The 17,542-nt window shown below is 36.0% G+C and overlaps 1 protein-coding gene across 2 annotated transcripts in view; it reads right to left on the reverse strand.

The window, feature by feature from the left end:
- Positions 1 to 15,777, reverse strand: part of Prpf18 (pre-mRNA processing factor 18) — a 37,994-nt gene extending 22,217 nt beyond the window's left edge. The window contains exons 1-4 of one of the 2 annotated variants that reach the window (XM_020169238.2): positions 15,595 to 15,777; positions 6,547 to 6,624; positions 6,406 to 6,432; positions 4,149 to 4,253 (exon numbers count right to left, since the gene is read on the reverse strand). In XM_020169238.2, coding sequence (XP_020024827.1) covers positions 4,149 to 4,253; positions 6,406 to 6,432; positions 6,547 to 6,624; positions 15,595 to 15,660 — 276 coding nt within the window. In that variant the 5' untranslated portion in view covers positions 15,661 to 15,777. The remainder of the gene's footprint in view (positions 1 to 4,148; positions 4,254 to 6,405; positions 6,433 to 6,546; positions 6,625 to 15,594) is intronic. The other variant, XM_020169239.2, reaches the window with a different exon arrangement.
- Between the last annotated feature and the right edge of the window lie 1,765 nt (positions 15,778 to 17,542).

Genomic DNA, 17,542 nt, shown 5'->3' on the forward strand with positions numbered 1-17,542 from the left:
ATACATATTTCTGAGTGAAATATAAAACCCCCAAGTATTTTAATCATTTCAATTTATACTAAACAAAAATGTGAGTGAAAGAGACAGTAAATTATTTGAGTTAAAAATCTATTCTGTTATAAATTTTATTACTGAATACTTTCTAGAAAATGGTCTGATGTGTATCTACAATTCAAATATGAAGCAATGCCCTAATGGAAACTATTCATATTTTGTATGACCCACACACATAAAACCTTACTCGTTTGAATGTATGAAAGGGGATATACTTTTGGCCCTCATTACACATTAATTATGACTGCTTAGCCCACTTTTTTAAAAAAATCAAGACAACAGTAATTCCTTGTTAACACATATTTTAGGTGACCAAATGCTTTGTTTTGAAATGTAGATGCAAAAAAGTAAGTTAATCTCCCAGGAACAGTTAACACCTTAAATGGCCATAACAGCTGTTACAGGTAGGACACTAAGATGGGAAAGAAGAATAGCATTGATGCAGCAAAGGAAATCAAAATTGGGAGTCAGCTGATAACTCCAAGACCATAATAAAAAGCAGACACTGCAATACTGTAAAATCCAAACCTGGTCCCTCAGAGGAGAAAGTGACATGAATAGAATGATTGTACACTGGGCTTTTGACGAACAGTTAATACTCGACTTCATGGGTTCTAATTTTGTAATTGTCCATTATACTGCATATATGTTTTATACACTATATATGTGTTATATTTCATTGAAAAAAAGAGAAACAAAAAATATAACTAAGAATGTAAAAAGGTTGTTGCAACTTAAAAAACAAACAAAAACAGTGACATACCTAGAAACCACTGTAAGGTGGTTAACAGAAGCATGGGAGTAAAATGGAAATGTTAAGACATCATCATTCAACAGTCAATCCATGCATGCAGAAATGACCTCAATACTGTCCTGTTAGATCCCTTTGTAATAAGTGACAAGAATCACATCTCTTCATGAAATATCCTATCTCATTTTTGGACATGTATGTGTTGCTTCTCAAAACTGAAATCTATCTGCCTCAAACTTCTGTTTCCTAGTTCTATTTTATGAAACCAGAGAAACTTGCTCTTTTACCAAACTTAGAGCTCTCTTCAAATGATTTTTTTTAAAGTGTCTCTACTAATTCTTCTCTTCTACTAGGTATTCCACATTCCTTCACCTAGTTTTCACATGGTGGCTTCCAGGGTCAATAATCGTTCCTCTGAAGGTTTCCTTTTTACAGTGTCCATCCTTAAAATGTGGACTGTAGAACTAAACAAAAACTACCATAATGTGTCAATCTGTGAGAAACACAAAACAGCTAATCTTCTGATTTAGATATCTAAAATTATTATTCAACCCTATCCACAACCAGACATGTACAAAACATGGACTGCTAAGGACTCACAAAGATTAAAAGATGACTGCTCAAAAGAGTCAACCAAAATTAAAAGAACCTAAACAGTGAGCTACTTATCACTTAGAATATTGCTTAAAATTTGTGGCCATTATGAGAACTATGTAATATTTTTGGATATCCACTTAAATGGATAGTTCTTGTCTATCTGGGATTATACAACAGTGGTTCTGCCTAAAGGGAAGGAAGCAAACTGGCTTCAAAATAGTGCAAGAATTCTATTTTTCTAACTTTTTAAATAAAGAAACTTAGATACCAAAAAAAAAAAAAAAAAAAGTGATACAGAGACCAAAAGGTCCATCAATGAAAAGATTTAAACTTCTGAGTTCTTCTTTACTTGTGGCAATATATGTTCCTTCAGTGAGAACAGAATCTATCTTTTTACATTATTTTTAGTATTTAATTGATATACAACTATTTATCAGTAACAAGGATGCAACAATCTGGACTCTCACAAAAAGAGCAACTTATTAAAAGTATTTTTGTCTATGTAGAGTGCTTGCCTAGCAATTGCAAGGCCCTGGGTTCAATCCCCAGTATCCCAAAACAGGAAAAAAAAAGAAAGAAAAAGTATTGTCTTTTAGTTCAAGCATTTCAGTATTCAAAGATAGATATACAGTAAATTCTAATATACAAAACTTTTTTCTAAGTCAAATAGTAATAAAGCTCTAAAATATCTGACATGAGGTTTTAAATATTTTTCTAATTATAAAATTCATGCTCATTTTAGATACAAAATTAATTAAAATATAAAGGAAAACTATAAAATAAGAGCTCATAAAGATAGTGGGAGAATAACATTTTTTAACTCGTTCCTAAAAGCCTAACAAAAAGAAATGTTTGATATGATTGTGTAAAAACTTAAATTTTTTGCATGTCAAAAACAAATGACTAATAACAAACATGTACCATACGCACATGAAATATATATACTTATGGAAATAAGTTAGCACCTAACACACAGACATGTTGATTTACAAATGAATGAAGACCAAATTCACACTAGAGAAATAGCAATTCACAAAAAAGAGAAATCAGTGACCAAGAAAACATCTTTAACTCTAATGATCACTAATAGAAAGTTGCAAATTAAAACAATATACCTTTTCACCAATCAGTTTGGCAAAAAATTAAAGTAATAGTAATACTGTTTTCAAACTGATAAGGACTCAAACATTTTATAATAAGGAGGTGACAGTCACTACAAAAATGGTACTTGTATAAATTTACAGGCAGAATGTAAACTCTCAGAGCTTCTTTGTGGAATAATTTGACATACCATCAAAAATTAAATGAATGCTCTGTGTGTGTGTGTGTGTGTGTGTGTGTGTGTGTGAGAGAGAGAGAGAGAGAGAGAGAGAGAGAGAGAGAATGTGAGAGAGACAGAGAGAGAGTGTGGTACTGGGGTTTGAACTCAGGGCTTCATGTTTGCTAGGTAGGCACTCTTACTGCTTGAGCCACTCCACCAGCCCATGAATACACTCTTTTGACCAATAATTCTAGGAAACTGTTTTATTGATAAGTTCAAAAAAAGCAACAAGGTAAATGTAAAAGGATGTTCACTTTAGCATTATTTGTAATAGCATACAACTAGAAACGAGCTTACTTCTAAACACTATTCTCTTTATGTAACACCTCCATATGTTATCTCATTTAATCATAGAATCTCATTAGGTAGCCCTTACTATTATCCTCATTCATTCAAATGGAAACCAAGAATAAGAAACTTTGAGCAACTTGCCAATGTCACACATTTACTGATAAAAATTTTCATATACAGTACACATACACAATCGACCCAACAGAAAATGGGCTTCAAAATATATTTTTAAGTAAAAAAAAGCAAGGCACAAAAGCATAGAATCTCATCTGTAGTAAAGGGAAGAAAAGGTACACCTTTGTACTGATGCTTGTATAAGTGAATGACTGAATAGTAGGACTGGGAACTGACAGGGAACAGAGGAACAGGGGGAATACGAAGGACAGAAGATAAGAAGAAGAGAAAATGTTCTGGCATATATTCATCTATGTAGTTTGAATTTCGTATATCACATCGATATCCTAATTTTTTTTGATAAACTAATGGTTGGTATTCACCGGGGTATGGCAACACTACAGGTGAGTACATAAGTAACATCTTCAAAGCCATTTGGTACTGTGCACAAGAAATCTTTAAAATACACTAACTCTTTGCTCTAGAAATTATGCTTCTAGAAACCTTTCTAGAGGAAACAGTCCACATGATTACGCTTGTGATGATGTTGGTACATCTTAGTATTATGCATAACAGAAATGCTGAAGCAATCTAAAAGACCAGTAAAAAAAAATGATTAAAAAACATTTCTATCTAACCATTTCTAATATTTTTTTAAAATATTATGGTGCAAGCTATATAGCCATTAAAATTATGTAAATCTCTACATTTTAATCTGGGAAGATGTAGCAGTAAAGGAAAGGAAGATACAAAACAAAATTATACTATTTAAAATAACTTTAGTATTGTTTAGAATACATGAATTTATATTTATTTAGAATGTATGTGCTTATTATTTAAAATTTATAATACACTCTTTAAAAAAATACTACAAAGAAAAGAAGCTGACATTAATTTAGAACCTCATGAAGAAAACTGGCTACACAGGATTTTTAGGTAAGTCATCTTATGTGTCATGTAACTTGCTCAAACACTGTAAAGATTCTTTTTTGTCCACAAAATAATCACATACAAACTTACCTCTTGCCTAGAAAGAGTCATGGGTAATTTTTCTTCTGCCAGTTCAAGTTCTAACACTGGATTAGATGAAGTTAGTGGTTTCTGGTCCTCCTCTTTTGGCTGTATCTATATGAATAGCCAAAAGAAATGAAATTCAGTTTTAAAAATAAAGTTCATGTTTGTCATTCTATCAACCTAGCTATTCACAGATTTTAAGCATGTGTAAATACTGAAGGTTTTCTAACCGTTCCTATGAGGAAAGAGCTTATGATAACTGTACATGCTTTTAAGAGCTAATCAGACATACCCATCTCAGGAACATCACAAGTAGAAAGCATGCACATAGGAGAGAGCATTCCTGCCACGAAAGAGTGACATCACTGTAATGGTTTCCAAAATCAAAACCCATAGTGCTGAAGTCTGCACTCACTTTCCACCCAGATTCTAAAGTAGTACATTTTTCCTTTAAAAATCTATCTGCTTCTCCTCAAGAAAACTGTTACAGGGCTAGCTGTTGCTCCGCTTTAAGATGCAGACGAAAGAACGACTCTGCAGCAGAAATCTGTAAAGCTTCTGGCTCTGCCTTTTCCCCATTTTGCTTCTTAAGAAGTACCATTTCACCTTCTGGAGAAATTGCTATTGGCTGTGTAGAAAAGTTCTCAATACTGTGCAGAACTGGCCCACAAGCTGAATTACAAATCCTTTAGAAAAATAATGAAAATGGCACCTCTGTTCATGCTACTCAAGATAAAAATGACATTTTAGTTCACACGAACCTACAGCGCCAAGCCTTAGAAATGGAACTAGTTCCCATAATGGAATTAAAGAAATTGTCACCACTACCAAGAGGGAAATATTAAAAACACCTTCAGAAACAAAAACTTGTGCTTACTTTTCAAGCACATAAGCAGGAATTTCTCCCAACTTCAGAACTAAAAGCACTTTTAATTCTATACTGGCAGCTCAGACCACTAAGACATTTTGTCAGCTGGACTCAAAGTTACAGGCCATATCGCTACTGTAGTTACTTTGCTGCCTGCTTCCCTCTACATAAGCAAAAAAACCCTATGCACATCACTGAGATAATCTATACAAGGCAAAAGCTACCCCTGTGTCAAACCTATCAAAAGGTTGAAAAGGTTCAAATTTAGAGATCTGAGAATGCAACAAGTCAGCAGACTAGGCTTGTGGTAAATAACTCTTATTCTAAATCAAGCTTAAGTTAGACAACATTGGGCAACCAAAATAGGATACTCTTCTTTCTGGGTATCTATTCAATGGTTATTTACATATGCCTTATTTTAATTTCCTACACTAAAAGCAAATGAAATCAGTATCTTTATGGAAAACAATGAAAATACAAATATAAACTTTCAGATTTTAAAAAAATCTACCAGAACTCTATTTGTCTTTAATACTTGCTCTTTCCCAACCCTACAGAATAAAGCCAAATGCATATGCACACACCATTTGCATTCCTCATGCTTCCTTCTAGAAATTCTATGCCACGCAAACTAATTTCCAGAACCTTTTCCATTACATGCACAAGAGTATTACTTTATATTGATGATTCACAAGCAAAAAGTTGATTTAAAATTTATGATTTAGTTTACTATTCCAACAGAACCTTAAAACTGTGAATTAAACTAGATATAGTCACCTTTCAAAATAAAGATAACTTCTCCACCTTATAACCTTTAACTCCTCCCAATAAAAACCCCAGTACATTATCAACTAGGTACTTTCAAAGATATTTCAGTCATGCTTCTCAAACATACAAACAAAGCCTGTCCAAAAACTCATTTGTTTTTAAACAATACTTCAAAGGTACACTTTCTAACCATCAACAAAGCAGTATCTGAAATGCTATCCCTTAATACAATAAAAGCATATAAATGTATATAGTGCTATATTTTGGGCAGAGGTACTTAGGACCCCAAAGAAATTACCAATAATGCAAACATAAAATCAATGACTTAAAATTTTCAGGAGAAAGCAGGGACAAGACCACTGCTAATATCACTGTTGCTGGGTGAATAAATAAAGTATTTTAAAATCTTTGTCGGGAAAGGTGGAGGAGAGGAGTGGTGGTGGAAATGAAAGTAAGGCGTATCAGGTTCAGGACTTAATTTAAAAAAAAAAAAATCAAGCTTTGATCTCAAGCCACTTCATGCTGTCCACAAAAAGCCAAACCATTCCAAGCCAAAAGTCATGCATGTATTTTCCTGAATTCAAGATTTCTTTTTTTTTTTTAAAAGCAAAAACTAAAAACTCGTACCTCTCCAGATGGCTTCTCATTTATAGGCTAATGTATAACATTGATAAATTGAACAGAGATCAATAATTTTGTTATTTAACAAAAGCTGTATAAATTTAAACTCAGAAATACACAATTTCACATAAAAGATGGCATTCATACCTTATAGCCACACCGCTCAAAATATGCTTCCTCTTCTTTTTTTGCAAGTTCACTTCGCTTGAAATATTTTTTATTTTCCTTAAAGAAAACAAGTAAGTAAATGATAAGTCTTTGGGCAAAATTTCATGTCCCATAGTCATCAAGTGCTTTTAGAAACCTTTCAAAAACACTCCTAAATTTTTCAAGAATTTAATGTCTTTTGGTTCCACAGATAATCACTTTGGGTGCCTGTTACCACCCCTCCTCCCCACGGTGGGTCTGGATACTGATGAGTGACAAATATTGAAGTATTTTTTTCTTAAACTATTACTTTAATAGGTGTGGCTAATAGCAGAGAGAAGAAACCAACAATATTTGCCAAATGTTCATTTTTAAATTTTAATTTCTTAATGTTTGAGTTCAAAGATGATTTCTATAATGGATTATGAAACACACAAAGGAGTATGCTTTATTTTCTCCTAACAGAAACAAACAGAAATTATGTCATATATATCCACCTTCTGAAATCTCATTAATAAGAGAGCTGTAAGAGTGTTTCTAAATTCTTTTTGTCACTTGGAATTTTAGTATATCAATCCTTAAAATAATCTATATATAAAATGGTCTTAGTGAATCAAGGACATTTGTTTTAATATGATTTGATGTTAAGAGATAGCACAGCTCTAAATCTACTGTGGTTAAAAAGATGTTAGTTTATTTATACTCTGTGAAATCTGCAGTCTAATCGGTAAGCTTGTTATTACATGCCACTCTACCTCGTGGATATATTTCATTGATGACTTTGCTCAAATAAAGATACTGCCCAACTTTAGTGAGAGTAAAACTAACAGAACATCAGTAATATCTCCCACCATTATGTACTACCTCAGTTCCAAAGCTCATTCACTTAGACAGTGATTGTCAATAGATGCTAAAACTAGAAGAAAAGTTTGAGGTTATTAATGAGAAGACTGGGTTGCCAACATGTGAATTCACTGATTAAGCTTGGCACTAGTAAAAGGTAATGCACTTCCTATGTAATATCACAGAAAGGACACAGAATCATCTATGAAATACTCTTCCCCACAAATGTAGGGTAAGAGGAATAAGCTAAATGACAACACCAGGAAACAAACAAATCCAGAATACTGTATAAAATGAATCCCAGTTTCTCCAACAAGTTAATTATATGAGGAAAACAGAAGGAGCTGGAGGAATGAAATGTTCTCAATTAAAAGAAAACAAGTCATAATAAGCAAATGTAGTTAGTCCATTTTGTGTAGATAACATTTGGTCAAACCAACTGTAAAAACATATATGTTGTTACATATATAATATATATACACATATGTATTTGTCTGGGGATATCTGAATGTGAGTTTGATGAGATTAATGAAGTAATTTTAAATTTTTGTTGGATGTGCTCACATTTTGGTAATATTAAGACGTCATTTTTTAGAGATACATGGGTTAGGGCAAAGGGTACATAAGAGTTCATTACACAATTCCATTTTTGTGTATGTTTAAAACTTTCAGAATAAAAATTTTTTTAAGTTAATTAACTCAATAAAACATTTATAAACTTACCTACCATATGCCAAGAACAGCTCTACAAATACAAAGATGAAGATATTACTAGAAGTTGATAGTATCATCTGAATATCAAACTACCATGGCAAAGGCAGTGGCAAATAACTTATACCCCTGAGAAAGCTGGAAATTAGAAAGGTTAAGTAACATTCTAAAAACTTAGTAAGACTGATGAGTAACAGAGCCAGGACCAGAACTCAGGTCCTTAAATTCTTTGTACTGATCTAGTCTTCCAAACTACAGTTCTTGACTCCCCAGCATCTCAAATTATTCCTTCTAACTATGTAGTAAGAATATAACCATTATATTTCAAATAAATAAGTTGATAAGCATGTATTAGTGTTCTCTCAAAAAGGGCTGATATGTAGGAAGTAATAGAACTATCCAGGCCAGAGTCCATGGTCCACTCACAATATTTCCAACTATCATGTCTCAATTTCACTGAATACACCCAATAAAACTTAAGCCCCAGACCATCTCAAAATATCCAGGAATCCTTGGGAAGCCCTACAGTGCTGCTTTACACATGTTATTTTTGGACTCTATCCAAGCTGTACTCTCTGTATTAAAAAACTAAGGATTCATAGTGCACAAACTTTCCAACATCACTTGAAATGTTTGCCTACCAAGGATGATAAATCAAATGTCAAAAACAACATGCAGGCTGGTGGCATGACTCAAGTGGCAGAGTGCTTGCCTAGCAAGTTAAGGCCCTGAGTTTGAACCCCTGAACTGCCTCCCCTCCCAAAAAAAAGAATCATGATTTTCAATATTAATTTAGAATCATCATTCCCTCAAATAAAACTCAGATTTTTAGTGTTTATGTAAATGGCATAAAAACACCACCGGGAGTCCTGTAAAAAGACACCAAGAACTAACAATGTAAAGCCTGGATATGCAAAGTAAAACAGTATGTGTGAAATCACAAATCATAAGGCAGGGTCAATATTCCATACATGTTGGTATATACCAAATAATAGAGCACACGAATATACACAATTTAAAGAGACACAATACTTTCCAAAGTGGAAAATCACAAAGTATCAGTGAATCCTGTTAGAGAGGATATATATTTTTCAGTGATGTCAGTGAATCTCAAAAAAAAAAAAAAAAAAGAGGCTAAATAACAGAGGCAAGCAAGACAGAGAACATACCAAATGATTCCATTTCATAAAGTTCTAGAAAATGCCATATAATGTAAAGTAATCCAAAGCAGCTCAATAGCTGCCCATGGACAGGGTGGAGATAAGATTCGGCAAGGGCTGGGTGCCAGTGGTTCACATCTGTAAACCTAGCTACTCAGGAAGCAGAGATCAGGAGGATCAAGGTTCAAAACCAGCCTGGGGAAACAGTTCTGTAAGACCCTATCTCAAAAAAGACCTTCACAAAAACAGCTGGTGGAGTGGATCAAGGTGTAGGGTCTGAATTCAAGCCCCAGTACCAAAACAAAAAGATTCAGGGAGGGGCAAGGGAGAGATTACAAGGAGGCACAGGACACTTATGGGCACCATGGGTATGCTCCCTCTCTTCTCTGTGTACATGCATAAAATTCACCAAATTATACACGTCAAATACATATAGTTTACTATGTCAAAGCTACTTTAAAAACAAAATTCCACAGGCAAATAGAATTAGAAGAATGAGGGAGAGGAAGGGTGAGGGGAAGCAAGAAAGGAAATGGGTGACAGAGAGGGAAAAAAGGGAAGGAAAAGACAAAAAGTAGTGGTGGTATTATTTACATGATCTGATTTTAAGATGTACCAAAATGCTACATTAATCATGACAGTATGACACTGGCATAGAATCAATAAATACCTCCCTGGAATGAACATAGCACCCAGAAAATGGAGCCACACTTACATAATTTATTTAATTTTTAATAAAGATATAAAGGGAAAGAAAAATACTTTCAACAAATTGTAAAGTGAATACCCATAAGTAAAGCAATAAGCAATAAACTACAATCCCTACCTTAGAGCATACAAAGAAAAAAAAAAACTGGGTCAGATTAAAAAAAAAAAACTCCCCTAAAAACAAAAACAAAACCAAAAAAGATAAAAACCTCCCAGTTATTTTTAAAACCATAAACTTTTAGAAGATAATCTTTGCAATTTACTCTTGAGTAAATGTCTAAAAGTGGAATGGGTAGATTATATGGCAGGTGTATGTTTAATGGCCAAATTGTTTTCCAACTAATCGCAATATTTTATATTCCCACACAGGATGCAGAACAGGATAACCATAAAAAGTTGACAAAGTGGAGCCGGGCATGATGCTTAAATCCCTGCATTCAAGAGGCAAAGGCAAGAGGACTTCAAAATCAAGGCTAGCCTGGATGATGCAGCAAGGCCCTGATTCAAAAAAGCATTTTTTGACAAAACTGGGCTTTATCAAAATTAAAACCTTTTGCTCATTAAAAAGACACTACTAAGGAAACGAACACATACCCCACAGTCTGGAAGAAAATATCTGGAAATCATGTACCTATGAAAGGACTGGTATACAGGATACATAACTTCAACTTAATTTAAAAAAAAAACTAACCTCATTTAAATATGCAAACAATTTTAACACTTCACAAAGATAACATAAATAGCTAAGAACCACAGAAAAAGTGATTGACAGTGTTAATTAACTGGAAGATGCAAATTAAAACCACAATGAAGTACCTCTACACCAAAAAGACTGACAACGCAAATTGCTGGCAAAGGGTGTAAGCCCACCCTCTTCTACTGCTGATGGATGCGGATCATGGTTGGTGGTGTTTTCTAAAACTCAACATATATGTATATATATATATACTCATATGATTTAACAATTCCAAAGAGAAATGAAAACGTGTTGCTTCCAAGAAGATTCTTGGAATCTTTACTCATAAAAGCCAAATCATAGGAACAGCCCAGATCCTCATCACTAGGAGAATGGATAAAGTGAGTCCATTCAGACAACAGAACTCTATTTTAGCAATAAAAGGATAAGTAACTGACACACACACCAAATGACTAAAACTGAAAACGTTATTCTATCAAAATGCTCCACATAAAAGAGTACACAGTGTGATCCAATTTGTGTGACGTTTGGAGCAGGTAAGACCCAGGGCAGAGAAGACGCAGACAGTGGTTGCTTATAGGGGTGATGGAGACAGCGACTAACTAGAAAGTGGACTGAGGGTACCACTATAAGCCTTGAAGATTGGGTTACAAAGGTGTCCACATTTGTCCAAAGCCATTAAACAGCAAACTAGATTTATGCACTTCTTCATACCAGGGTCCAAGTTTTTGCATACACTCAAAAAGAGCTGTAGAAGCAAACATTGAACTCTGCTTATTGGTAAGTTAGACAAATTGTTTGAGGGTAAAGCATGCTGATACTCTGAACCTGATTACATAACAGCCAATAAATTATTTTCATTTCCCTATCTGCAGCTGAAAAACACTTGTTTATGTAGTTTTGCTATTCTGACAGAGCCACTTCATCTTTAGTCATTTTACAAGGTGCACCAGCTTTTTACTATTAATTCATGGTAGCTGAAATACTGTAGTGACTAGCATGTGAACACCCTTCTGTCAAACTGTAGAAAAGCTTTTAAAATATCCTATCATCTGTCCTGAAATGTTCTGCCTGATATGACTATTCTGCAGTGAATGTAGTTTCTGCACTGTTAGACAGATTGATGGAATGGTTAGAATGATGGACAGATGGAGAGATAGGTGATAAATGCAGCAAAATGTTAATTGTAGGTTTAATTGTAGAATGTAGGTTGTAGACACATGGATGTTCACTACAATTCTTTTATGTTTTCTGTATGTTTGAAAATTTTCATAGTACAATGTTGAAGGGAAAAGAATCCACTTTGTAGCAGATGTCAAAATACAGTATCAATGGCAACACTCCCCATAGCACTGCTTTTCTGTGGCAGAAAGCTTTCAAAGGCTCCTTGTTGACTACTACCAAAAGAGAAAATGGAGAGGATGACAGAATACCAAAGGACAAGTTCAAAGAACTACAAAAATGGGAACAATCCCCAAGAGCTGGAGCACAGAGAGGTGGCAGTCACCAGTATAGACATGAGTAGTTCTGGCTCTTTCTAAGCCAAAAATCCCTCTAAACATCATAAGCAGGGGAGGGAAGAGAGGGGACATATACACATATACACACTAAAGTTTATATAAAATTCACAGAGCTGATGGATAGTCTAAAATCTAACCAAAGGCCCTGTTTAGGTCCTCCAATCCAAATAGTAACACACACCACAGAGGGGAATACAAGACTTAATAAATACTCAGTGTGAAAGGAAAATGGCAAGACCTGGACTTTACGGAAAACAACCCTTTAGGGAAGGCCCCCCTGCCCCCAGCAGCAGCAGCAGCCTGTAAGGGTGATCAAGAACCTGAGAAGAAGAAGGAAAACAGGAAGCTGTGTTGTACAAGATGCCCATAGAAGAGTGAGGGGGAAAAAAAAAAGACATGTCAACAATGTCAATCACTGTCAGATGAATTCGTCGGACATGGAGGTCATTTGATGTCCCTGATTAGAGTAGATACAGTGTAATGACAGAGGCAGAAGGAGTAAATGATAAGGAGTGAATCTACACCTAGCTGGATGAAGACTGGGTTACACAGGTGTATGCATTTGTCAGAATGCACAGAATTAGAATTTATTTTAAGAAGCTGGATATAAAGAAAAAGAACAGTAAATCAGATATGGTGGCACACATCTGTAATCCCAGCTCTCAGGAGATAGAGGTAGAAAGAAGAATGGAGAGTTTGAGGCAACCATGGGCTACATAGTAAATTCAAGGCCAGCCTGAGCTACATGGTGAAACCCTGTCTTGAAAACCAAGGGCAAGGGCTAGAGATTGCTCTGTGGTACAGTGCTTTCCTAGAATGTGCAAGGCCCTGTGTTCCATCCCCAGCACCAAATGACAACAACAACAACAAACAGTCCACCAGCTACAGATTTGGTAATGAAAACTATTTATTGATCCCTGACCAGTCAGAAGTATATCTATATATCTTTCTGTCTGTCTATCTATCTATATAACTATCTCAGATCAAAATATTAAAATGAATTTCTTATTATGGATATAGCAGTGAAAAAGTTGGAAAGTTTGGAGGTTTTTTTTGACAGCACTGGGGCTTGAACTCAGGGCCTCATGCTTGGTAGGCAGGTGTTGTACCACTTGAGCCACACTGCCAGCCCTGTTTTTGTGTTGAGTATTTTCAAGATAAGGTCTCGAGAACTATTTGCCCAGGCTGGCTTTGAGCCAAGATCCTCCTGATGTCTGCCTCCCGAGTAGCTAGGATTACAGGTGTGAGCCACCCTTACCTGCAAAAGTTGGAAAGTTATTGATGAGCACAATCATCTAGAAAGGTAAAAGCTGTAAGGTAACTGATCCTGTGTAAAATCATATAGCTACAAGTGAGAAGATTATCTCCCAGTGCACAAATATGTAAGATGCGTGTCTATTGTACAATAGCAATCACCCACAAGGTGGTCTGAGACTTGAGATCTATCCTGGCTAGCCACCAAAAAGTCTCAACTTCATCATCCACGAAAACAGCATAGTAACACCTACCTTAGGCACTAATTAGAGTTGTGAGGTTCAAATAAGATAGTATAATGTAGCACTTTGAAAAATACAAGTCACACATGTTAATTTAATTTTCAAGTGCTTCATTTCTTGTATTAATCCTATCAAAACTGGTTCTATGTTCATAAAATGAGTAAAAGTAAGTATTCTAACTCTAAAACAGAGCAGACTATGAAGTGGGATAGACTAGGGTTCAAATCCATGCTTTATCTCCTGCTAGCTGTGTCCCATAACTCAGGTAACTTCTCTTGGCTTCAGTCTCCTCATCTGCAGAGAGGAGTACCAGTATTGTTAAAGGAGTTGCTGTACAAATTAAATAAGATCACATATGAAGCATACTGCATAATACCTAGGTTACTTCTAGTCTCAATTTTGTTTTTGTTTTCGGTTTTGGGGATGTCTTTTGTCGTTTGAGACAGGATCACACTATGTGTTCGGCCTCCACCTCTCAGGTGCTCCTGATTCAAAATGCTTGGAAACCAGAAACATTTTGATTTCTTTTTTTTTTTGATTCTAGAACAGTTGCACATACATAATGGAATGTCTGGTGGATGGGACCTAAAAACAGGAAATTCATATATGTTTCATACACACTTTACACAGAGACTGAAGGTAGTTTTATACAATACTTTTAGTGTGCCTGTTTTGAAAATTCCATGAGGTCAGGCGTGGATTTTCCACTGTGGCATCATGTTGACACTCAAAAAGGTTTGACTTTGGATTACTTCAGATTTCAGATTTTTGGATTAGGGATGCTCAACCTATAGCAAAACCATTAATTTTATTAAGTCTTGATTCTTAGGAGGTATGAATACAGCACATTTCATTCACATCAAAGCAGGATGGTTGTCTGGAGGAAGAACAATTGTGCAACTGAGCTGCAAGCTAAACTAGTTGCCTTTTTATGAAATACCACTTTGTCATGAACAAAAGCAAATTATATTTAGACTTGACCATTTGTCAATTTCCCAAAACTGAACATAGTGAGCCTATCACCTCAAGAAAACAACTGTACTTGTTGCCTGGGATAAAATCCCAACTTTCAAATGAAAAAAGTTCTGGGACTTAGATGTCATGCATGTCAAGCCATCATGCACTTGACAGATTCCTTAGTGCTTAAAGAGCTTACAGAAACCTCATGAGATCAGTGAATATTAAATAATGTGATTTTTATTTTGCATAATGAATGAAATGGTGTCAGTGGTTGGGAGACCTGCATAACTCAGTGAAGCAGTATTTCCCAAATGAGAGGTAAATATTTAAATATTTTTAAAGTTTCTCGGTCTACCTTCTATCTATTCGGTAAACCCTGATGGATATAACACATAAGCAAAGGTGCTTTGGGATCCTCAATAACGTTTAAAAACATAAAGGGGTCCTGAGAGCAAAAGCTCTGAGAAGTGGTGGCCTATATCGCTACTCAAACTGATGGAGATGGACTTAAGGAAGTCCCTCCTCTTTTTTAGTTTTTAATATCTCTTAAAAATCTGAGCCCGCCCATCATTCAGGACGGCCTGTGAACTTTGCATGTGTTGGGGAAGAGGAGGGACAAAATAAAAACACTGAGTTTTACCAGTAGAAAATAACTTTTTAAGAATTCTGAGACTGCCTTTCCTCTGTTCCAGGGGGCACAGACCCTTAGCAAGACCACAAACGTGAACGATCGCAAGAATTGGGGCGATCGAAGAACCGCAGGTGAGTCGGTACAGGCGACAGGTGTGGAGGGGAACTTTGGGGTTCTCTACGCTTCCATCCTGAGGTCCCCGAGTGAAGTGCACCCCGGGAAAGGCAGAGCTGACGTTTACCCCATGCCTGCCCCAAATCCCCTGAGTACCATCACCCCAGCATCTCCCCCACACACAGCCTCATGACCACAGGATCCTCACCACCAACAGGTTCCTGTCCTCCACCAGCTGCCGTTTCCGAAGAATCTCTGACTTCAGAATGTCCATCTTGATGCGGTATTTAAGCTCGAGTCTCCTGCTCCCGCTCCTGCCTCCGAAAACCCACCGGGTGCAACAAGCCCAGCTACCAAGAACAACAACTGACGGCGGCCACTTCCGGCGGAAGCTGGGGTGACAGACAGGAGGAAAGAGAGCGCCCCGGGACGCTGTGGTTGGAGAAGCAGCTGTGCGTGCGCGCCCTCTGGCGGCGCCCGCCGGCAACGCACCTGCAATATGCTCTGGTGGAGAGGTACAGGCCCTTGGGCTGAAACCCAGGACTTCTGAACCGTGTTGAGGTTAATATGCTCATTTTTTAACTGTGTTATACCCTTTTGTACCTGCTAGTCAAGTCCAAAAGCTTCCTCGTAGAACACCTCAAATAAGTTAATTTAGGCAGAGCTTTACTAGAAGTTCGCGTCAGAGTTCCTCAAGTTTTTTTGGGTTTTTTTGTTTTCTGCTTACCAGGAGGATTAATGTGCTAGATAGAGTGAGAAAAACCTATATAATAATACTAGCTCGTAAGTATAGAGTAAAAGGCTATTGTTATTTGCAGAATCTGTTGAAACTGTTCCAGGAATGGGGGAGGAGAAGATAAAGGAGAATGATGGAGGGGTGAATTCACTATGGTTATTGTAAGAGCTTTTGTAAATGTCACAGTGTGCCCTCAGCACAACCATAATTTTTAAAAATTAAATAAATAGATGCCCTGTAGAGTTAAACAACTGCTAGCATCATCATTTTGCTTATGCCTTTGGCAATCACGATTTTCAATGACATGACCACAGAATTTTAAAAAACATCTAATCCAAGAAGAAAAATTAAATTGGGAAGGAAAAAATGTCTGTTTGTTTGGTTTTGATTTGCATTTTGAGACAGGATCTCCCTATGTTGCCCAGGCTGATCTCAAAGTCCTCTGGTCTCAAGGGATCACCTTCTCTGTCTGCCAGTGCTGGGACTACAGGCATGCACCACCATTGATTGGCAGAGATTTTTTAAAGCTCCTAACCACCATTTATAATACATTTATTTTGGGTTCCATGCCATGGAAGCATTTCTTTTTAATTTTAGTTTTGTATGTGAACACTTGTTGACGTTAGTTTTTTCCATTCACAAAGGAAATACTCAGTTCAGCCAATTGATAATATCAAAATAAAAATGATAGAGAATTATTCATTCAATTTAGGAATTTTATAGTGTTTGGGGGGGTTATATTTTATCTAAAAGATAGCTGACTTTTACCAGAAATAAGCCAACACGGGAAGTTGATTAACTCTTTGACCTAAGATGCTTAGCCAATCTTTAGAGCTTTTGAAAACTCAACGTGTTTTTACAAAAGAAAGGTCCTGAATCAAATATGGTAACATTCTTGCCTGGGCACCTGTTTCTAGGGTCACTTACAATTCAATAAGTAAATATTTTCTTAGCATTCTCCTTACTATAGGATTAGAGATTATAACACAAAAACCTGAAATGTTGACTTGAATGATAGCTACAGTAGTGGGAGTTTCCAAACCAGGTGGGAAACTTTCACTGTGAACCCAGGAAAGGAGGAGCTTCTTTTAAATTTCAGACTTTTTGTTGATTTTGATGTTTATGCAAACATGTACATTAAATTATGATGAGGTCTGAGGTCAAAGAGTAAAAGCAATGAACACTTGAAAGAGCAAACTCATGGGCAAGCCCATCCATATAGAAGGGGCAAGATGACCAGAGAGTTTAGATAGTCTCCAAAGAACCAATCACCCCTGCCTCTAAAAGAACGTATTTATTTTAAAAAATACACATCCTGTTTCATTACAATCATTATTTCAAAAGTGAAATATTGGATATAACTCAAAAGGTCCTAAATATGGTAATGGTTAAATAAATTATGATTTCTACATAGAACTCA

The sequence above is a fragment of the Castor canadensis genome, chromosome 15 (assembly GCF_047511655.1).
Source record: "Castor canadensis chromosome 15, mCasCan1.hap1v2, whole genome shotgun sequence".
Lineage (NCBI taxonomy): Eukaryota > Metazoa > Chordata > Mammalia > Rodentia > Castoridae > Castor > Castor canadensis.